The sequence below is a fragment of the Moschus berezovskii genome, chromosome 16 (genome assembly GCF_049115385.1).
Source record: "Moschus berezovskii isolate FMDL1 chromosome 16, NW_MosBer_1.0, whole genome shotgun sequence".
In the NCBI taxonomy this organism is placed as follows: domain Eukaryota; kingdom Metazoa; phylum Chordata; class Mammalia; order Artiodactyla; family Moschidae; genus Moschus; species Moschus berezovskii.
Window position 1 is genome coordinate 78,446,097 of NC_142475.1, and position 23,102 is coordinate 78,469,198.

General features: G+C 41.9%; 1 protein-coding gene across 3 annotated transcripts in view; it reads left to right on the top strand.

Moving 5' to 3' along the window:
* RB1CC1 (RB1 inducible coiled-coil 1) overlaps positions 1-23,102 on the top strand; it is a 40,137-nt gene that overhangs the window by 6,108 nt on the left and 10,927 nt on the right. The window contains exons 2-16 of one of the 3 annotated variants that reach the window (XM_055431657.2): positions 212-330; positions 3,686-3,800; positions 4,609-4,729; positions 5,250-5,376; positions 5,536-5,706; positions 8,905-9,107; positions 10,388-10,814; positions 13,882-14,052; positions 16,740-16,924; positions 17,088-17,274; positions 17,356-17,437; positions 17,563-17,624; positions 18,855-18,958; positions 19,358-19,484; positions 19,573-21,473. In XM_055431657.2, coding sequence (XP_055287632.2) covers positions 4,659-4,729; positions 5,250-5,376; positions 5,536-5,706; positions 8,905-9,107; positions 10,388-10,814; positions 13,882-14,052; positions 16,740-16,924; positions 17,088-17,274; positions 17,356-17,437; positions 17,563-17,624; positions 18,855-18,958; positions 19,358-19,484; positions 19,573-21,473 — 3,818 coding nt within the window. In that variant the 5' untranslated portion in view covers positions 212-330; positions 3,686-3,800; positions 4,609-4,658. The remainder of the gene's footprint in view (positions 1-211; positions 331-3,685; positions 3,801-4,608; positions 4,730-5,249; positions 5,377-5,535; positions 5,707-8,904; positions 9,108-10,387; positions 10,815-13,881; positions 14,053-16,739; positions 16,925-17,087; positions 17,275-17,355; positions 17,438-17,562; positions 17,625-18,854; positions 18,959-19,357; positions 19,485-19,572; positions 21,474-23,102) is intronic. The other 2 variants (XM_055431656.2, XM_088844469.1) reach the window with 2 other exon arrangements.

Here is a 23,102-nt window from a genome sequence, read left to right on the forward strand (position 1 = left end):
CTTTGGTTGGCATAGCCCTTCTTTGCATGTATACATTCTCTGTGTTCTCACAGCCCTATGACGTGGGAAGTCTCCTGCTTTGTTGTATCAGAATAATTTAGGTTAGTTCAGGTCCATCAGAGTCACACAGTCAGTAGTAAGGACAGGACTTGAATATAGGTCTTCTGACACAGGATCCACGTTCTTTTCACAGTGTTCTTCTCCCTCTTAGGTGCATATCTAGGGAAGTGTGTGGAGTGAGGGGGTAGTTCTCCCTGGGAGCCTGATGGGAGCCAGCCTAGGACCAGCAGATGAGGAGCCTTGTCCATCCCTTAGCTGGACCAGCTCAAGGTAGTGGGTTTTCAGGTCCTTTATTTCTTTGTTAACTGTGTGATGTTCTTTTTATCTTTTACAAAAGTGGAAACAAGTATTTTTAACCCCTGATTGTGATTTTTAAAGAGACCAAAGTCCAGCATCCAGAGATAGCCTTTTAAAAAAAATTGATGTTACATTGTTCCAGACTTTTTAATGCTTGTGTCTATATATACATCCCTCAGTATTAGTTAATAAACTATAACCACCAACAGAATCACATGGTACATTCTGTAGCTGGATGATAAATACGTCACTTATCTATAGGTATGGATTTAATGAACATTTTAAACACATTTAAAACACAATAAATCGTGGGTGGGCCGCACATCCCCACCAGGAGGAGGCAAGACTGTCCCTCCTGACCCCGGAGAGGACCCCCAGAGCCCTGCACCTGGAGCGCTGCAGACTCCCTGCCATGCAAATCTTCCTTTGTCTGCTTTTACCGTTAATGAATATCCTGTCACTATAATAAAACGGTAATCCAAAGTACAGCACTTTCCTGCACTCTGTGAGCTTAGGGGACGCCGGAACTTGTAGTCCGCTGGTCTGAAGTGAGGGTCGTCCCGGGCATCACCAGACTTGTGGCTGGGATCCCAGGGGACAGTGGTCTTGTGGAGCTTGGTCCATCTAAGTCTGGGTTTGACTGAAACCACTGCACACCCATATGTGGAGTGCGTTTTGGGTGTCAATAATGCTGTTTATGAAGTATCTGTAATAGTGTTGAGAGACAGTTATTAGTGAAGGACAAGTAATTGATGAGTCAAGATATACTGGATGATGCTCTAGTATGAAATCCTTAGGTAGAGTTTTTTGTGATTGTTCAGTTTTTGTCTCACACCACAAGTCCTCCAGGTCAAGCCGGGGTCTGCACTGACATTACTCACGCAGGACCAGCTCTGCCACTTGGGAGCTCCTGACAGTCAGCTGTCTATCACTTCAGTCTGCTGGCTTCTTGCCCTTCATTCATTAAAAGATTTGGTTCTGATCTGCAGTGGGACGGGAACATGTCTTTTAGTGTAGAGCCATTGGGATGCGTTTGGAGAGTAACTGCATGCCCCGTAATCGGTAGTTGGGTAAGTGTAGGTGAAGTGGAGTCTTAATTATCCTTGGTGGAGATGACAGCATTGAAAACCTTAGGGATTTTCCTTTGGGAACAAACTGAGGAATCCTGTGGTCAGTGTCACTCATGTGACTTCTCTACAGTCTTCACAGGCATATAGGATAATTCTTTGCTAGTGTGGGATTATTCATTCATTTTATTGAGAAAGTATTTTAGAGCTGGTTTCCAGGAATGCAGGATGCTTGCTTTAAAGAAGCTTGTTGTTCAGGAGAGGTGAGAACTGTGTGGAGAAACATCCCAGTAGCTGCAGCAGAGAAGCACACGTGTATATAAAGTCAGCACAGCGAATGGCAGGATTGTGTGATTAACTCCATGAAAGAGAGGAGAGTGTGTATGTGTGTGTGTTGGGGGGGGGTTGCAGTAGATCATGGGGGGTGCTGATCACAGTGGGCAGAGGAAGGAGGGTCCAGGCTGGGGAAGAGCCTCAGAGACTTGAAGTAGCTCGTTTTGTTCAGAGAGTTAAGCAGTGTGGCATTTGGGAGTGAAACCTGGGGAGGGGAGGAGAGGAAGAAGCCATACAGTGTCTGCTGTTTTACTGGACTGTCCGGGCTTGGGTCCTGTGATATTACTGAAGTCCTGATTTCTTAGTTCCTTATCTATGAGGTGAGGATGATGATAGTATCCTTCTTAAAGGATTCTCTGTGTGTGTATTAGTTGCTCAATCATGTCTGACTCTTTGCGACCCCATGAACTTTAGCCCATCAGGCTCCTCTGTCCATTTGATTCTTCAGGCAAGAATACTGGAGTGGACTGCCATACCCTGTCTCCAGGGGAATCTTCCTGACCAGGGATTGAACCTGGGTCTCTTGCATTAGCAGGCAGATTCTTTACCATCTGAGCCACCAGGGAAGCTCAGCTTAAAGGATTCTTGTGAGAATCAAATGAAACATTTCATTTAGTGAAGCGTTTATTAGAACAGTGACCTAGAGCACAGTAAATACTTATGAATGTGGCTGCTGCTCTGAAGGTCATCCTGATGGTGATTGGTGTTCAGGAGCGGAACCACCTTACACACACAACCCACCCCTGTCCTCCCTGAGGATAGTGGGAGGATGCTGAGGGAGGTGAGGGGTTGAGGGAGCAGGTTGAGAGACTTTTCTGGAAATCAGAGACAAGTGACGGCTTGATGAACACAAGAGCCTCAGGAGTCAGAGTCGGTGGTCAGTAGACAATAAGACTACTACTAACTGAATTGTTACTGCTGTTTACCTACCTGTGAGGATGACAGGATGGTCTGTAAGACAGCACGTTTCAGAGGGAGTTTGTTGGTTCCATCAGTAAAGAGAGGTTTTAGGTGGCGGAGCAGTTGGCGGCGGGGTTGCATAGAGAACTCGGGTCTAGAGAGGCGTACTGGCGGGTTTGGTCATCAGTGGTGCCACGGGAGGTGGTGAGGTCCCAGCCAGACACTGGGGAGGAGGCCCAGGAGGAGGAGGAGCAGCCGCCCAGCAAGGGCGCTTCCTACCTGCCCAGCGGTGTGATGGTCTCTCCTCACTGTGTTCCCGCGATGCCCCTGTGATGATGGTACCGTCTGTGAGAAGTACCACAGTCCTAGCTGTTGGAAACACACAGACGTATTATTGCACATTTGCTGGGTGCTCTGTCTCAGTAGACTCGGTGATGGTCTCTGGCAGGGGTGGGGTCTTGTCTGAGGTTCAGCAGAAATTGCCATGCTTGTTAAGAACCAGCTCCTTGCAGGTTCTTGAACGGAGGCTTCTTGCTGGCTCTGGCTTCCGTTTCTTGCCACGTGGGCCTCTCCAAGTGACAGCGTGTTCTGTGAAGCTGGCGGGCAGGAGCGGTCAGCTGGCAAGGTGGAGGTTATGTTGAGGAGGTGCTGTCGTGTCAATGACCTCCTGTTACCCTGGCCGAGTTTCAGTGGTTCCAGCAGATCCCAGGCCCTGCCCATGTCCAAGGGGCGGGCTTTGAGGCTCGGGGCTATGGTACCCTTTATTCCTGTTTTACAGAAGAAACTCTAAGTATTAAATATACAAGTAATGGGGACCATTGTGTATTAAAGACAAAAGGGACTGTAGGCTTTGACAGTGTTGGGGAGCTCTCTGGGGACTTTGATGTCTTTTTAATGGGATTGTCTAGATTAAGGTCATGTGCTGTGGTTCAGTGAAGAAGAGTAGAGATCACTCTTTGGGAAGAGCATGCTGTTGTTATTGTTGAATTATTTCTGTCTATAATAATCCAGAAATTTTTCTTTTCTAGTTCACTGAGTTTAACCAGTAATGCCATTCAGTTGCCAATATCAAGCAAAGCAAACATAAGCCACTTGTAATCTGCTTCTTAAGAACAGTGGTAGTCCTTTTAACAGTGCCTGCAGGTGAGTCACAGTTCCTGCCTTTATAACGGAGTTTTGATCTAATGCATTTAATATAGTGATTTTGGAAACATTAATTTTAAAGCCTTGTTTCCTTTCTTTTCCCTTCTTCCCTCATAATTCTACTCTAAGCTCATGTGGAAAGAGCATAAAGAAAGATAGCTACTGGTTTCTGAAAATTTAGTTTATGTAGGGTTTTGACTTGGATAACTGGGTAATGCCTGAGTTGTTTTAAATATTCAGATATCCTATGTACATTCTGCTGTTCCACAAAGTGATGAGCTCTTAGGGCCAGAGTTTCTTGTGTGGAGTGTTTCTAGCTGAGCGTGGAGGTGGAATTTGGATTAACCAACTCTGTCCCTCCTGTTGCAAGTGGTGGCTCTTATTTGCTGTTAGTAAGTTTAACCTTAAAACTATTTTTTGTTGTTGTTGCTCCAAGGAAGAAGTGGGGGGAACTTTTGGAGTTAGAAAAATGTTTGACCACATTTTTAATTTTTATTCTTAATGTTGTGTGGTACATGAGAACAGTGTGAAATATACACCCAACTGTTCTAACTCCTGGCCTCTTTCTTCCTGAAATCAATTATACTTTTTTCGTGATAGAAGTTATGCTTCTTATTAGCCTCATTACTGTTCATGATTATTTTTTAAGCGCCAGGTTTACTGAATTGTCCAGTTAGCCATGTTAGACGTCAAATCCTATCGTTTTTTTGTTGCTTGTGTATTATAACTGTGCTCTGTCTTATGGGAACATAACTGCATTTGTACATGTGTTTGTAAATTGACCACTTCTCTTGTCTGTTTCTTTCAGTAACTGTATCAGAGTGTGAGGTGTAAGCTTACAGAATCCAGGAAACCATCATGAAGTTGTATGTATTTCTGGTGAACACTGGAACCACCCTGACATTTGACACTGAACTTACAGTGCAAACGTGAGCTGTGTTTTCCTTATCTTTTTTTAATGGATGAAATTACTTTTTGAAAGTTCTGGTTTTTATAAAATATGATTTGATTTGTAATTGAATGTTTTTTTGGAAGATGACTAAAAGGGAGCAATTTTCACATGGTATCCTCTTAATGTATTTTATGTAACGGGATATATGTTAAAATCTCCACATCACATGAGGATTTTAACAAGTGCTAATACAAGCAACTGTGCTAGTTATGTAAAGATCACAGAAATAAATATTTCTGCTGGCTGCACTTCATAGGCTCAGTATTAGATGTGGCACATGGGTGGTTTACTGACCTTGTAGTTATTTATGATTGGCTTGTTGATTGCAGAATCCAGTTGCGGAAACAATAAGCTTATATATTTTACTACTGTTTTGGGGGAAACTTTTTGATTGAAGTTCATTTGTCAGATATTTTTTACGCAGAGTGACTTTGATAACGAGAAAGGCCATCCCCAGGCACATGTCACTAACGGATTTTCCCCCTCCCTCTCTGAAGCGTGGCTGACCTGAAGCATGCGATCCACAGCAAGTACAGGATCGCCATGCAGCACCAGGTGCTGGTGGTCAACGGGGGCGAGTGCATGGCTGCCGACCGCAGGGTGTGCACCTACAGCGCTGGGACGGTAGGTGCCCGGCCTCCCCACAGGGCTCCAGGGCGGGCTCCAGCTCCCCGGCGGCTGGGAGCTGGGGTCTGACTCCTGCAGAGGGCAGTGTCTGTATTCTGTGTCTGTAACAGTGTACTTCATTCAGTTCTTCTTTGTTTTTGTTTTTTACTTCTCTAGGACACAAATCCAATTTTTCTTTTTAACAAGGAAATGATCTTGTCTGAGCGTCTACCTGCTATTCCTAAAACTACCTTTTCAACAGAAAATGACATGGAAATAAAAGTCGAAGAGTCCCTTATGATGCCTGCCGTTTTTCACACTGTTGCTTCAAGGACACAACTTGCAGTGGTAATTGTAATATTATTTATAGTTAGTACAGTTTAAAATGTAAAACTAGTGTATTTAACAAAATAATGATTGGTAATGTTTTTGTGGACTATTAAGCAACAGCAAATGATCTAAAAAACTGATTACTTCTAAAAGCATTCAAATCTAAATAACATAGCAGTCTAAGTTATAGAAGAAGCATGCCCACAACATGAAAAATAGCAAACTTTTTGGAAAGATAATTTTGTGATGACTCCGTCTGATTTATAATTTCAGGTGCACACTTTGTTAGTCATTCTACAGTTACAGGACCTTAGCGCAGAACAACTATCTGAAACATTTGTTTACCATCTTTACTAGAGGATGATATGCAGATGATAACTTCAGAACATTTCTTGAATCAGTGAAGTTCCTGTGTTCAGGTAGACAGACACAGGCAGAGAGCTTAAGGAGCCCTTAGAGTGTGGTTCTTTCTTGTATCCATGGTCAGGTCCTGGAGAAGAACCCAGTTTCTTCCTGATACATACTCGTATTGCTGCTTGCAGACCCTTTGGGTTGTTTCCCAGTCATTTTTTTTTGTTTTTGTTTATTTGTGTTTTTGACTTGCTAGTACTTTGCTGTAATACTATCTGCTATCAGCGGGGGGACACATTTTGCTTTCAGACATAAAAAATGTCTTAGATCAACCAAAAAGTATTTACCTTTTATGAAGATAAACTAGTAAAATAATAAACTATTAGTAAGTATGAATACTTGCTTTCTAAAATATATTTCTTAGCAATCTGTTTTAATGCAGTACATGTATTTGTGAAACTGGCTCATTCTTCACACGAGTTGCAACATAAAAAAGGGAACCTCATCTCTCATCTTTCTGAAATTAATAAACATTAAAGGGTCTGGAAATGATTTTTAGAAGGCAGCATTATTTTTAAAAAGGCAAATCTGTCAACTGAATTTATTTACTAAAGTTCTTTAGATATGTTTTCTGATTATTGGTCTACAAATAAACTAATAAAGATGGGTTATACAGTTGTATACCATTTAAAAACACCCATTTTAGGTGATATGATTGCATATTTGGTAAATTTGAGAGAATTTAATAAAAATCCATCAGAAGGAATTAAGGTTGATTGAAGTATGTGATAAAAATGTGTAAACAATTTGTTAATGTAGTGTATTACATTGGTTAATTTGCGGATATTGAAGAATCCTTGCATCCCTGGGATAAAGCCCACTTGGTCATGATATATGATCTTTTTAATGTGTTGTTGGATTCTAATTGCTAGAATTTTGTTAAGGATTTTTGCATCTATGTTCATCTGTGATATTGGCCTGAAGTTCTCTTTTTTTGTGGCATCTTTGTCAGGTTTTGGTATAAGGGTGATGGTGGCCTCATAGAATGAGTTAGGAAGTTTACCTTCCTATGCAATTTTCTGGAAGAGTTTGAGTAGGATAGGTGTTAGCTCTTCTCTAAATTTTTGGTAGAATTCAGCTGTGAAGCCATTGAAAAATAAAGACCATATGATTATCTCAATCTGCAGAGAAAGCCTTTGACAAAATTCAACATCCATTTATGATCAAAACCCTCCAGAAGGTGGGAATAGAAGGAACATTCCTCAACACAATAAAAGCTATATGTGACAAACCCACAGCAAACATTATCCTCAGTGGTGAAAAACTGAAAGCATTTCCCCTAAAGTCAGGAACAAGACAAGGGTGCCCACTCTCACCACTACTGTTCAACATAGTTTTGGAAGTTTTGGCCACAACAATCAGAGCAGAAAAAGACATAAAAGGAATCCAAATTGGAAAAGAAGAAGTAAAACTCTCACTGTTTGCAGATGACATGATCCTCTGCATAGAAAACCCTAAAGATTTCACCAGAAAATTACTAGAGCTAATCAGTGAATATAGTAAAGTTGCAGGATATAAAATCAACACACAGAAATCCCTTGCATTCCTATACACTAATAATGAGAAAATAGAGAAATTAAGGAAACAATTCCATAAGGAAACAATTCCATTCACCGTTGCAACGAAAAGAATAAAATACTTAGGAATATAAAAAAAATGTGTAAACATTAGTCATATTTCTCTTGTTGGTTCTCCTTTAGAATAGGAATGGGAAATATATTGCATTCTCAGTAGCAGCATCAACAAAAGCCTTTACAATTCTAGAACATAAAACATAAACAACTGGAAAGACATTTTAATGTTCTTGATCATATTCTAGTCACAGTGTTCACTAGCTTAATTAGTTAATTGCTGTTTTTGTTTCTGGGGAATGAGGAGAGTTTGGGGGATTTTATTTGTTTTGTTTGGAAAGATTACTGTCCAGGTATATGTTAGAAAATAAGGCGAAAGAAGAATGGGAAGAAAGTACCTCAGGTTGTAGCATTCCCTCAAAGCTGCTGTATGTAACCAAGACAGTGACCTGTGGCTCAGACTGTTCACCGTATCAGCAATTAGAGACTTGTGTTTTGGGCCATTCCACGGGGTTTGTGGGATCTTAGTTGGCCACCCAGGGATGGAACCTGGACTCCCAACAGTGAGAGCCTATATTCCTCACCTCAGGACCGCCAGGCTCTTGTCTTCTAACTATCCAGAGCACTATCTCCAGAGTCACATTTCCCAGTTACTTGTGTGACCTTGGACTTTTGTCTTTACTATTAGTAAAATGAATGATTGAGTTTTGTTTATTAACATACATATTTGAAAATGCACATATCACAATTAGATATTCTTTGTCATTGTATTTTCACAAAGTGAACACAGATTTAAAAATATGGCATCAGCCACAGCCCTCCTTTGTATTCCCTTGCTTTCAGTCCCCATTATTCTCTTCCGTGAAGTTGATCAGTGTCCTGACTCCTGTTGTGACTGACCTGAGTCAGTGCAACGTTCCTGAGACTCAGCTGTATAGTTGCAGATTTGTATTCACTGCCATGTAGTATTCCCTTGTGTAAGTTCACAGTTTTACTTTTGATGGTTATTGTTGCCTGACTCTGTGTGGACCTCCAGCCCCGTATCCTCCCCCAGGGATGAGTTCCTCCTTATTAGCATGGCAGCAGGCAGGAGCCATAACCTGGAACAGTCCTGAACAGTGCTTCCTTTGACATGAGTTCAGAGCACATTCATGCATGCACTTAAGTACATGTGTGCAGACGTGTGTATAGCCATTACCTTCTCTTACAGTTTGTTTCTTCTTTTCCAACATAGGAAATGTATGAAGTTGCCAAGAAACTCTGCTCTTTCTGTGAAGGTCTGGTCCATGATGAACATCTTCAGCACCAAGGCTGGGCTGCAATCATGGCCAATCTGGAAGATTGCTCAAATTCCTACCAAAAGCTGCTTTTCAAATTTGAAAGTATTTATTCAAATTATCTGCAATCCGTAGAAGACATCAAATTAAAACTTACTCAGTATGTTTGCCATTAAAATGGATAATAAGATGTTTGTTTAAAATACCTTTGCAGTTTATCAATGCTTTTAGTAATGGTCACTTCATTTCTAGTAGGCCACATATTTATTATAATTGAGGTTTATTTTTTTGAGGCTTTTATAATGATTTTTATGGAGTGTAAAATTTGTAAAACTGTTTTATCCTCCACATATTATATGGATTTACCACATTTTGTTTTCTGTATTGGCTTTATGTAAAAGACTATATTTTGAAATTATTTAGAAACCCAAGAATCTTTGTTTCTTGCCTTGCTACAAATAAAGTGAGGCAAAATGCAAATGAAAAGTTTTCAAATGTTAGTCAAAGAAAATTTTTTCTTTTTAAATATTGCCATGTGATGTAGGGTTGCTCTGAGATGGAAAAGAGCCATTGTGTTCTAGTTCTCATTTAGATTCTTTTGTTTTTGGTTCTTTGCATGTAAGCATATGATACCTATTGGTTCTTTTTTTAAAAGGGCTACAATGAATGTAAAAAATACGGCAATACTTCTGCACAAATGTCGCCCTTTGTTTTGTGTGTACATGTATGTTTTCAGTGTCTTGTATTCATTTCTTGTTTGGTTTTTCTTAAATTTTTTTATTAAGAGTTGGAGGGAAGTAGCATGTTCTTTTTTGAAATCAAGTGGGCCTTATTAATTCAGGTTTCTGTATTTTGTGGTATGAATATTTAGAACATTTTGGTCTTGAGATGACAGTGGGACACATCTTGGGAAGGAAGAGAGTGATTAAGACTGGAAAGAGCTTTTAAAAGTTTTTGTAATAACCTTTTCAAGTAACTGTTCAGGGATGCAAGGTAGGGGCTGAACATATATCTATCTGTCTATTTTCAAGGTGTGATAAACCCAAGAGTTAACCTTAATCTCTAATAAAACTGTTAATTTTATCCTCTGCTTTCATTATATCTAAAATGTTTGATTAGCTTAGAGACAAAACATTAAACTTTAAGGGACTGCTATGGTAAATCTTTTATAAGTTTGAATTTTTTATACCTTCAGTTTAGTTAAAAACTGAATGTCCATATGTATAGTGTGGACTTGGTACCTTTACTTAGAGGGTCTCAGTGTGTTAAGATACTCTCCTCTCTGCTTTCTTTAACGGACACCTCGTGAACTGCTCAGATGCATGTAGTCTAAGAGAGAGGGGGTGAGATTTCTGTGCAGTGATAACCTCTTCCTTTCAAAATGCTAACCTCTAACTTGAGCAGTCCCATGATTTACTGACAGGTCTTTTGTACTTTAAGTTTAGGAACTGCAGTTTCAGTCATGGCCAAGATTCCGCTGTTGGAGTGCCTCACCAGACACAGTTACAGGGAATGTCTGGGGAGAGTGGATTCCTTGCCTGAACGTGAAGGCTCAGAAAAGGCTGAGACGAAGACCTCCACTGAACTGGTGCTCTCTCCTGATACGCCTGCAGCAACGCGCAAACCCTCGTTAACCTCACTTCACACGTCTGTGGAGCACGTAGCCCCAGATGCCGCAGATGCTGAAAGTGGAAAAGATGTGAGGGAGCCTTGTCCAAGCCCTGCCCAGCAGGACACAGCTGCAGTAGAGGCTAAAGAGGGGGACCTGCCTTTCTTTAATGTTTCTCTGTTAGACTGGATCAACGTGCAGGACAGGCCGAATGACGTCGAGTCCTTGGTCAGGAAATGCTTTGATTCCATGAGCAGGGTGAGGAGTCTTAGTCTGATCTCTCTTGTGTCACTGTGTTGTTTTCGCCACTTGAAATTACATTGCCTACACTAAGTATTTCCTGTACAGTAGTGGGAGAAAGGGTGCCTTGAGCCTTGGAGTGAAACTTCATAACCACGTGTAGGACCTTGGACAAACCAAATCATTTAACGGGTAATGTAACCATACTTATGAAACCGACAGCAAATTTGGGAAGATTACTAGGGGTAATATGGGTAAAATCTCTGTGCAGAGCTGAGCCTTGAAGTGTCCACTCCTGTGGGGATGGTTGTGGTGGTGGTGGTGGCATTTATAATTTTTTTCTTCATGGTCCTGTAGTATCACTTGGACTTTTTAATAGCTATTATAATTAGTCTCTGCAGCTATGCTGCAGATATAATTTTGCTTGTATCTTTAACAGTTAAATTGTTTTACTCTGAAAATGATTTACATTCAGTGATTCAGTGAAATACACAAGTCTTAAGTGGTTAGGAACTAGCTTCCAAAGGAGGACAACACTGAACCTTTCTACCTCCCAGAAAACCCCGTGGGCCTCTTTCTAATTGGGCCCCCACCCTACCCTGGCAACTGGCCTCTGATGTTTAAAAGAAGTAATTTTAGATTCACCTGAGATATTTTGAAAGTCAGAACTTAGACATTGTTGTTTTAGTTGTATTTTGCAATCATAGTGACTTGTGCTTTGGGTTATGCTCTCCCCAGGTACACTTATAAAAGCTTTTAAACTTGGGGAATAAATCTGGAATAAAGCTCTTCAGACCTGATCAGTAAGTGGTAGACAATCTTGGCTGCCTGAGAGGAAGTTGGTGGGGCACGTGTGTCAGTGAAGTGGACCAGATGAAACAGGGTATGAAAGTGAACTTCTGAGTCGGTTGGACAGAGGCTTAGTCTGTGGTTGGCTGTTGGGAGAAAGGCCACACAGGTCTGGGTGCCTGAAACAGCAGCGTTTTGTTCTGGCTGAAGGCGGAGTGCAGTCTGAGTTGTCATTCTCTCAGAACCCGCGTCCTTGCTGACATCCTGTGGGCGTGGCTTTCGTTTTGGCCATTCATTATTTGTTGTCAAAGAAAGCTTCAGTGAAGATGTTTGCCAGGGTAGAGAAGTGTGGACTATATTATGCAAAGATTACTGCCATAAATGAATGAAAGCTAGTGTTCTTTTCAAACTATTGACATTTTAGTATCTTGAAAATTCCATTTATGTTTGTGGAAAATCAGTCATGTGCTTGTGATAGAGTGATTGAAGTGTCATTTTTTTATAGTTTTACATCAGTCAGAGAACAGGCCTCTAGGCCGTGGGAACCTCTTTTTAAAGGGCTTTACAGATGGCTGTGTGTTTGCATGTTTGAATGAAATCTAGCAAAGCCTCAAGTTTTATTCACTTTATACGACAAGGAAGAAGAAACATAATCCTTGTCTGGCTTGACGAAATTCACGTTCATTTACACCTACAGAATTGAGTGAGTCTCAAGACACTCTTCCATATTCGTCTGTATAGTTGTGTTGTTCTCTCAGTGAGTTATGAAATACAGGAACATTGTAACCAGCAGCATATGGTCCGGAGTTTTTTTCTTCCTTAAGTCACTGCTGTTCTATGTGTCGTAATTTTGCCCAACATGAAATCTGTTTTAGTCATCTGCTATAGCCTTTTGTTACCCTAATAATTTATAGCTAGTCAGTACTTTGGAAATGTGCACTGGACTCACCATGAAAATAGAAAATGTTCACTTGCACGCATTTTAGTTAGCTGTCGTGCAAGGCAGGTGCCTCCCATGTTAAATACTGGCTGTTGACGTCTTCATGATCTTAGAAGTGCAACTGCTTATGACTACACTGAATTCTCGGTAACTGTAGAATAGTTCATTTTTAGTTGCTTCCACGTGTTGTTAGCATGCTGAACACTGTACCAAAAATAAATAATTTATGGTTCCTCAGCCCGTAGTGTTGAGGGAAGATGTGTGACTGGACTGCTTACAGTGAGCAGAGGTGGGCTTCAGTAACTGGTAGGGCAGTCAGCATGAACAGAGACCTAGTTGGAGAAACTCAGGATTCATTCGTCTGCAATTCTGTGTCTCTGGGCAGAAGGAAGCTGTTTAGGAACTTGAGCAGAGGACAGCTCTAATGAGTCAGTGATCGTGGCTGATGTCCATGTGGAGATGCTAGCAGATAGGCAGAAACATGGACTGGACACTGGTGGGAAGATAAAGGGTTGAAAAAGGTTGGGAGTTACCTTATTCTGGTTACAGTCACTGCTGAAACCCTGTGAGAAGCAGTAGAAATGGGCCACCGCACAGAACCCTCTGGGATCGCCTGTTTATGGAGGAGGTGGAAGAGGAGCAGGGTCCAGTGGAGGTGACACTGAAACTGGAGGAGGTGGTCTCCGGTTGGCCACGCATGAGCCCTGAGAGCAGCCAGTGCAGGGCCGTCTGCACGGACAACACCAGTGTGCAGTGTTCTTCCAAGGGGAGAGGAGCAGGTGAAGAGAAATGTTTGGGTTCCTTGAATTACATAAATTCCAGGAAACTTGGAGAATTAAAGTCCAGCAACAGGAGAGATTACACAGCAAGAAAGTGTAGGTGATGTATTCTGGAGGAGTACAACCTGAAAATAAAGATACTGCCAAGGGGAGGGAGGTTTGAAGATGTTGATATGTTTTGGGGGAACGTTGGATTGATGAGACAGGTAGTGACCAAAGAATGTGTTTTTGTTACTAATTTTGCTCTACTTCATAAGACTTTGAAAATAGCATATTCGGTGGGCTGTTGAGAATTGAATGAATTGTGGCTTGAGTTGAAAGGTGTATGCCTGGAACTAGATTGCTTCTTAAGTATCCCAATATAATCAGTAATCATTGTGTTTTTGTAGCATTGTAATTACCCTGTTCTTGACCTTATGGAAATATAATCTTGATTTCTCATGTTTCCACTTTTCTATAATCTTAACTATCACTGTTTTTTTTTTTGTTTGTTTGAAGTTGTGTATCAAAATAGTGTGAAATGGATTTTAAGTTCTTGGCTGAAAATTTCATTCATACGTATTTCCGTGTCACTCAGCTTGATCCCCGGATCATTCGACCCTTTATGGCAGAATGCCGTCAGACTATTGCCAATCTCGATAATCAGAACATGAAAGCCATCAAGGGCCTGGAGGACCGGCTGTACGCCCTGGACCAGATGATTGCCAGCTGCGGCCGACTGGTCAATGAGCAGAAAGAACTCGCTCAGGTGCTTACTGCAGACCTTTCTCAGGAAAGGGGATTTGTGGTTTCTAGACTAGTCATTTATACGCACTGTTCGTTTGCTGTGCCCTGTGTTTCCACGTCACCCGTGAGTACTGTTAACTGTGGTATTACTGGTTCTGGTAGGACAGGAGAAGGCCGGTTCCTCACGTTCAGAGGTTTGAGCTGATGTTGCACTGGGTGGTAGGGAGCCCTGCACACGCCGACAGCCCCTGTCCATGATCCCTGAGCACCTCCTGCTCCCGCCTCAGGAAAATGGGGAGCCTTAAGAGGTCTAGTTCAATGCTGTGTTCCAAGAAATCAGGTAAAGAATCTGCCTGCAATGTGGGAGACTGATCTCTGCGTTGGGAAGATCCCCTGGAGAAGGGAAAGGCTACCCACTCCAGTATTCTGGCCTGGAGAATTCCATGGACTGTATAGTCCATGGGGTTGCAAAGAGTCGGACATGACTGAGCTACTTTCATTTCCAGGAACTCTGATACCAGATTAGATTTATAACCATGAGAAGGTGGTGGGATTGTGGAGTGACTGACCTGGAAGTTTTCCCCATGTGGTGACATTCTGTAATTTTTAAATATGTTTGAAATATATTTATAATGTTTTTTAGTTAATGGACTGAATTCATCTTGTAACTACCAGATTCTCTTTTCCTATCCCTTAATTTTGGATCCAGCCCCCTTAACTGATTTCTTCATCTTGTGTTTGCACTGGATGGGTCCCCACCCCACGCCACCCCGACCCAGTGCAGTGCTGAGTATTGATGGATGTGATACTGGCTGTCCTTGGTTAATTCCTGATCTGTGGGAAATGGTTGACATTTCACCATTGTAATGTTTGTAGTAGGTTGTTATTCTTTTTTTTTCTCTCCTTGATTTTATTAGAAAGCCTTATAAGGTTAAGGAAGATACATTGTATTTCTAATCTTGGACCATCCTTGGATTCTTGGAATAAGTTCATCATGGTCATAAAATATTGTCTTTTTAATGTATTAGCAGTCTTCCCTTTAAATGGTACATTTATCTTTGATGTATTAAAGTCTATCATACATTAAAAATGGGCTTCCCTGGTGGCTCAGATGGTACAGAATCTGTCTGTAATGTGGGAGACCTGGGTTTGATCCCTGGGTTGGGAAGATCCCCTGGAAAAGGGAAAGGCTACCCACTCCAGTATTCTGGCCTGGAGAATCCCCATGGAGCTTGGCAGGCTCAGTCCATGGGGTCTAAGAGAGTCAGACATGACTGAGCAACTTATACTGCTTTTCTACAGTAGAGTATTCTTTAGTATTTCCAGCTTTTGGTAAATTCAGGTTTTGTCATTGGAAAATCCTTTGTTTCTCAAGGATATTTCTCTTGATAGGGAATTGTAGGCTGTTAGTGATTCACTTATAGCCGTTTGCCTTTGGTTTGGTTTTTAGCAGTTTGTGACATGGCGAGTTGTGGCTTTCTTTGTATTTCTCCTGCGTTGAGCTTGTACTCCATGGATTGTGGTTTGATTCAGTATTTTCCTTGGATTCAGTAAAAAGTATTGAAAACCTCTTAAGAGTTTATCAAAGGAGATTAAAGCAATAAGGTTTGTTTTTTTTTTAACTAAATTACAGAAAAAGCATAGCCACAATTAATCATGCAACATATTGGAAGAAAAATAAAGTATAACATTATTATTATTAGAATTGTCTTATTTTCAGATATTGAGCCATCTTGACTTTAACAAATCATTTAAACCTAAATTTATGTTCATGATGTTTAGAAAAACATGAAACAGTAGAGAGAACTACAGAAAGAAGCTACGTGTGCTGTCCTAGCTTGAGCCCTACAAATGCGATTGTGTACGGCAGCAGGTGTGATAGTAACATGGATGTGCACACCCCAAAAACTTCCTTAGCATGGGAACTGTTCAGTAAATAGAGCAGGAAGAAAGCTGTCACTACAATGACTCATCAAGATGTCTTTTCAAGATGTCTTTAGACTTATTTTTTTGACTTGTTTGCTGTTGGATTTGACACGTGTGTCTGAATTAATCTACAGCCTAAGCACAGTTCTTACCTAACAAAAAGATGCAAGGCTCCCTTGTGAAAATAAATAAGGATAGCTAAAAAAAGAGTCTAATCATTATTTTTCCAATAATACTGGTGGTATAGTGGTGAGCATAGCTGCCTTCCAATAATACTGTGGAAATCATTGTTCTGAAGACATGCACACAGGTCAGTGGAATAAGGTACAACAAACTAGGATTACTGGAGTGGGGAATGGCTTTCCAGTGAGTGATGCAGTCAGCCGATTGTCACTTTACTGGGAGAAGTGTATACTGTTGAGTATCACTGATTAGAGTAAACCTGTTGTAAAGTCACACCCTGTGTGATTTCCTTGCGCTCAGACTGCATGGAGGCCTAGCGGGGGTTTACAGTCGCCTGCTGTGTCCTTGGACAGGTTACTTTATCTTCCTGGATCTCTTTTTTTTTTTTAAGTGTGAAAATTGAACAGAATTAGATGAGCATAAATTTCTTAAGAACTCTGCATCTTTTCCTATGGACCCATCTACTACATTCAGAAAAGTAGGAGATTTAAAAATCTTATTTGAAAGAACAGTGTGTGTCTAATATGAAACTTTTCCTCTTAAGCGAAAGTTCATGTTTTTAATGAAAGTTAATATTCTTTAAAATGTTTTCTCTCAAAGGGATTTTTAGCTAATCAGATGAGAGCTGAAAACTTGAAGGATGCATCTGTGCTACCTGATTTGTGCCTGAGTCATGCAAATCAGTTGATGATTATGTTGCAAAACCATAGAAAGCTGTTGGACATTAAACAGAAGTGCACCACTGCCAAACAGGAGCTCGCAAATAACCTTCACGTCAGACTCAAGTAAGTGGTTCTCAGGCAGCTGGTTTGGGGTGTTGAGAGTTGATGCTTTGTATTTCTCCCAAGTGATGGTGTGATTTTATTACCATACTGACATACTTCATCGGTTGAAGACCATGGGCACGGTGGTTTTTCAGAGTCTGTGCATCTCGATTTCATTCTGCAGGTGGTGTTGCTTTGTGATGCTCCACGCTGATCAGGATGGAGAGAAGTTGCAGGCTTTGCTCCGCCTGGTTATCGAGCTCTTAGAGAGAGTCAAGATCGTAGAAGCTCTGAGCACAGTTCCTCAGATGTACTGCTTAGCTGTTGTTGAGGTTGTCAGGAGAAAAATGTTCATAAAACACTACAGGGAGGTATGCAGGCTGAACTCTGTTTACTGTGTCTGGGCCTCAGTGAGTTGGTGCTGATGCTAACATGTGCTCTCCTTTCCTCAGTGGGCTGGTGCTTTAGTCAAGGACGGAAAGCAATTATATGAGGCTGAGAAGTCAAAAAGGGAATCCTTTGGGAAATTATTTAGTAAGTGTTCTTTATTAATAACTTTAAAATTTTTTTAAGAAAAAGTGCTGGTTTTATTTTTGTAGCTATGAGTACATTACGCAGCCAGAGTTGGAGAGTAACTGCATATTAATCTCTTTACACAGGGAAGTCTTTTCTAAGAAATCGTCTGTTCAGGGGATTGGACTCCTGGCCCCCATCCTTTTGTGTACGTATTTATTTTCTAACATGACTAAGTCCTGTGTGTTCAGACCTTTATTTCAGAAGTGGAGATATTTATCAGAAACAAATTTTTAATCAAAATAACTGTTTTTGACTCTAAGATGAATTCATAGTTTTTGGTTAGGAGTCTTCTCTGCTTGGAGTGGTGACGTCGTAGGACACTGTTGAGATGGGTGAGAATGGAGTCTCTCCCCCTCACTGGATCTGTCTCCTTCCTCCTTGCCTTCCTGTCCTCCCCTTCCCCCGCTTTCCCTTTCTTTCATTCATGTTGGACAATCCCCAATCAGGCCATCTTCATCGAAGCCATAAAACATAATGTTCCTGTATTTCTAAACCAGGATGGGACCACTAACTTTATTACATGAAAAAAAAACAAACGATTCCGTGGTCAAATAAGTTTTGGAAATGCTGTCTGTTTGTTTTCTCCTCACACGCATGTTTTCTCCACACACGCTGTTTCATGGTCACGTGTGTTTTGTGCTACAGGATTCCTTAGGGCTATAGACGTTGTGTTTTTATGTATCTGCAAACAGGCAGGGTTTCCTACATACACGCCTTTACTGGGGAACCCTACATAAGTCATGACTAAGGCCATGGCCTTGTCTTAAAAGCTGCATTTCTCAGCAATAATAAAAAGAATGGTAGGTGACTTTTTTTTTTTTTAATAAGCTGCAATTGACTAAGATGTCATACTTTGGAAAATATAGAAAAGTTGGAGTAAAGGGTATGTAAGGAAGTTTTATGTTAGAAAGAAAGTCTTTGCTGTCTTAAAATAGCACCACACAACAGTGGTGACAAAAGTAGATGGAGGGCCAGGGTGGGCCTCAGGACTATGCTGACCGAGCAGTCTGTCAGGTGGAAATTTGGGAATAGCCTGTGTGGTATTGAGACAGATGGATTCCTTTAATGTAGGTGGGAACAGCAGCGTTCCTTTGAAAAGATGCTGAGAGCAGAGGAGAGAGGGAGCAAGCCCGCATCCCTGTTGTTTCAGACTCGGGAGATGGTCTCGTTGAGCAGTCCTTCATTTGTAGTTGATTATCTTATTCTGTTTCTGTCAGATGAGTAGATCGTTTGAAGCATTTTTAATTATTGTATTGAATTATATAGTAAGAAATACAGTATTTATAACAAGAAATATAGTAAGTATAGTCAGTATATAGTAAATCATATACAAAATTATCCTGTATATTTTTTGGTAAATTTTTTTTATATATAGACCCAGAAGCCTCGAAAGTTTGACTGTGAACTTCCAGATATTTCATTAAAAGATTTACAGTTTCTGCAATCATTTTGTCCTTCTGAAGTTCAGCCATTCCTCAGGTAAATGCCTGTAGTTCCCGCCGTGGGATGTTCTCTCTGCCCTGGGTGGTGGGAAGAGCGCCAGTGCTCACAGGGGACTCCAGAACAGAGGAGGATTTCATGATGGGCTGGTTCTTCCATGGCTGCTTTGGGAAGCTTGTGGGGAACATAAAGATGATTAGAAAATAAAGATCAGAAAATGAAGACAATAAAGTAGAAGAAAACCCTTGCCTTACATTAAATTAGTTTTTTCTGATAGTAATCTATGTTGTTGGATGATATGTGTTAAGTCTTCTTAAACTTGTTTGGTTTTGATTGATAGAGGATGGTTAGTCATTTTGGGCACAGATTACAATACTTGGTTGTACTTATCCCTTTCTCATTAAGACAGAAGTCTAATTTGTTTGTGCTCTGTTTCAGGGTTCCCTTACTTTGTGACTTTGAACCTCTCCACCAGCATGTACTCGCTCTGCATCATTTGGTAAAAGCAGCACAAAGTTTGGATGAAATGTCACAGACCATTACAGACCTGCTGAGTGAACAAAAGGCAAATCCAGTTCTTTGCAGTGGTTCGCCCCGTTAGCATGCATGCCTGTGGTGTCGCAGCTCGGTCAGCCTGTCCCTCTCTCTTCCAGGCCTCTGCGAGTCAGACGTCCCCGCAGTCAGCTTCCTCGCCCCGGCTGGAAAGCACGACAGGAATCACAACCACTACCTCACCCAGGACACCGCCTCCACTCGCCATGCAGGATCCCCTGTGTCCTGCGGTCTGCCCCTTGGAGGAGCTGTCGCCAGACAGCATCGATGCCCACACGTTCGACTTTGAGACTATCCCCCATCCAAATATAGAGCATACTCTCCACCAGGCCTCCTTAGACTTGGATTCACTAGCAGAAAGTCCTGAGTCGGACTTTATGTCTGCGGTGAACGAGTTTGTCATAGAGGAGCAGCTATCATCTCCAAACCCCATCAGTGACCCGCAGAGCCCGGAGATGATGGTGGAGTCCCTCTACTCTTCTGTCATCAACGCCATTGACAGCAGGCGGATGCAGGACACCAGTGCCCCCGGTCAGGAGGATCCAGGTGACCATGCATCCCTCAGCGTCCAGCTGGGGAGGTGCCGCGCATCCGCCCACGACTCGCACCTCAGCATTCAGACCCTGAAGGAGGACTTCTGCCACTTCCGGACGTTCGTGCAAAAGGAACAGTGTGACTTTGCCAATTCTTTGCAGTGTACAACAGTAGAAATAAGAAGCATTATTGACAAAGTAAAGCACTCTTTGGAAATAACACTACATGAAAAATATCAAAAAGAACTAGAGTCTTTAAAAAGTGAGTACGAGGGCAGGCTCGCTACCCTGGTGAAGGAGAGTGAAGAGAACAAGAACAAGATCACCAAGCTGCGGGGGGACCTGGTGTGCCTGGAGGAGGTGCTGCAGAATAAGGATAATGAGTTCGCTCTGGTCAAGCACGAGAAGGAAGCTGTCATGTGCCTGCAGAAAGAGAAGGACCAGAAGCTGCTCGAGATGGAGCACACAGTGCACACCCAGCACTGTGAGATGGAAGCGCTGCGGCAGTCGCATGAGGTTGCGCTGGAGGACTTGAAGAAGCTCCACGTGGAGAATGACGAGAAGCTCCAGCTACTGCGGGCAGAGCTCCAGCGCCTAGAGCAGAGTCATCTGAAGGAGCTGGAGGACACACTACAGGTCCGTCACACACAGGAGTTGGAGAAGGCTGTGAGTGAGCACAGGCTCTGCTTGGAGAAACTAGAAATGGAAAACCAGCAGAGGATCGGGCAGATCCAAGATTCTCATGCCGCAGTCATCCAGGAGAAAGAGCAGCAGCTCCAGGAGTTAAAGCTCAAGGTTTCAGATTTGTCGGACACGAGATGTAAGTTAGAGGTGGAGCTGGCTCTGAAGGAAGCAGAAACTGACGAGATAAAAATGTTGCTGGAAGAAAGCAGAGTCCAGGAGAAGAAGACTTTGCAGTCTCTCTTCGAAAAAGAGACCGAACAGTTAAGAGCAGAGATCAGTAAACTAAACCAAAAGATTCACGACAATAATGAAAATTATCAGGTGGGCTTGGCAGAGCTTAGAACTTTAATGACAGTTGAAAAAGATCAGTGCATTTCCGAGTTAATTAGTAGACATGAAGAAGAATCTGATAGGCTTACAACTGATTTAAACAAAATGACATCATTGTATCAGCAAGCATTTGAAATAGAAAAAGGCCTGAAAGAAGAATTAGCTGAACTGCAGAGTAAATTGGACTCAGAATTGAGTGCTCTTGAAAAACAAAAAGATGAGAAAATCTCCCAGCAAGAGGATATGTACAAAGCCATTATCCAGAAGCTAGAGAAAGACAAAGAGGAATTTGTCATGAGACAAGAACAGGACCGAGAACAGTTAGTTCAGAGGCTTAATTGTGAAAAAGAAGCTGCTATTGAGACTGCCAGAAAAGAAATGCACTTGGAAAGAGAAGCTGTTGAGAAAGAGTTGTTAGAGAAAGTTAAACATCTTGAGAGTCAATTAGCAAAAAGGTAAGAAAGAACTTCAGTCTGTAATCATAAATTTAAAGTCTGGTGATTCAGATTTTAATTGTGTGTGTAATCACAGTACCTTAATTTCCTCATTTACCTTAGGTAAAAGTAACCATTGAGATACTTGTGAGGTAAAAATGTCCTTTTTAAAGTAGTCTGTGTTACTTAAAAACATTTGAAAGAAATAACAGACAGTAAATCCACTGGGATGGCCTCTAAAAATGAATTCATATTTTGGATTTCAAGAGAAATAAGTTTTGAAAATTTCAAATGTTTTCAGGAGCTTTTTTCCCTCTTTTAACATAGATTTCCTTTCAGTTTATTTGTAGTTTGTTCCCTGAATTCTTCATTTGAAAGTTACTGATTTTCATTCTTTTAAAATTGTGTATGTATGTATAAAAGAGCAGCAGTTAGTAACATCTAGGTTGTGACTCTAGCTTCCTGGTTGTTATTTACTGATATTACAATCTCAGATATTTCCTCTGTGATGCAAAAGATAATGTTAAATTCTGGGTTTTATACAGTGGTGGGGTTTTTTGCCTTTTTATTATTGTTTTATTATTGATGTTACTGCCTTTGATCAGAGAAAATGGTCTTTGGTATTTCTACTCATTAAAATTTATTGAGGGGGTTTGTGGCCTAATAAACAATTTCTAGAGCATCATTAGTTGGTTCTATCATTAATTCTTCCAAGAGAATATCTGTATAGGTGTATGTGTTTTATGTAATTTAACCTCCAGCTACTTCTTATCACTTTTACCCAGTCTCTTGTGATTGACTACCTGCTGTATACTGTTCATAACCTGGTGCACAGTTGAACCTCCAAGTTTGTTTTGAAAACAGAAGCTCTTTATTTATGTTTTCTGGAGGGATTGGAGGCTCTTAGAGGAACTGGACCTCTGAGTGTCCTCAGAGCCTGGGGGACGCAGAGGTTGAGGCAGTCACTGCAGAAGGCCAGGGAGGCCGGTGGCACCAGGGTCCTCAAGGGGCCAGTGATGTGTGTGGTGCACAGTATTCGGTCCTCACGGGCTACTGCCCAGACACTGCACCCCTTCTCATCCAGCCCCTTCTCATCATGCTTTGGAGTCCTCTGAGAATCTCTGGACACTGGGCCCTCCTGCAGCATCTTTCCTGCAGGCTTGCTGTGGCTGCCTTTGGGGGACGGAAGCCCCTCCATACCTGCCCAGTGCTGTCGGGACTCATGTGGACCCCACCTTGTGTCCACCATGTCAGAGTGTCCTTGCTCCAGGAGTGAGGCTGTGTCCACTTTATGGTAACTGAGGAGACCATGGCAGGGGTCAGTCTCCACAGACCAGGTACAAGCCTGAAGCCAGGTTCCCTGCTTCAGAATCCGAAGGGCCTCAACCATGGTTCTCCCGTAGGACTTGCCAGAGCTCCGTTCAGTGTCCATTTTGGCACAGCAGCCACACGGGTTGGCAGTGGGGCGGTAGCGGGTAGGAGGGGTGGGGTGGGGGGGAATGCTCCCACAGCAGGGGCTGCACAGGTATTCCGTGGAGGAGCTGGAGCAGCAACTCAGATGTGCTCTGTCCTGCCTCTGGGTCTCAGAAATCCTCACCCTCACCTTGGACAGGCCATCCCGTGTGCCTGAACTGCTGTACACTTAGAAAT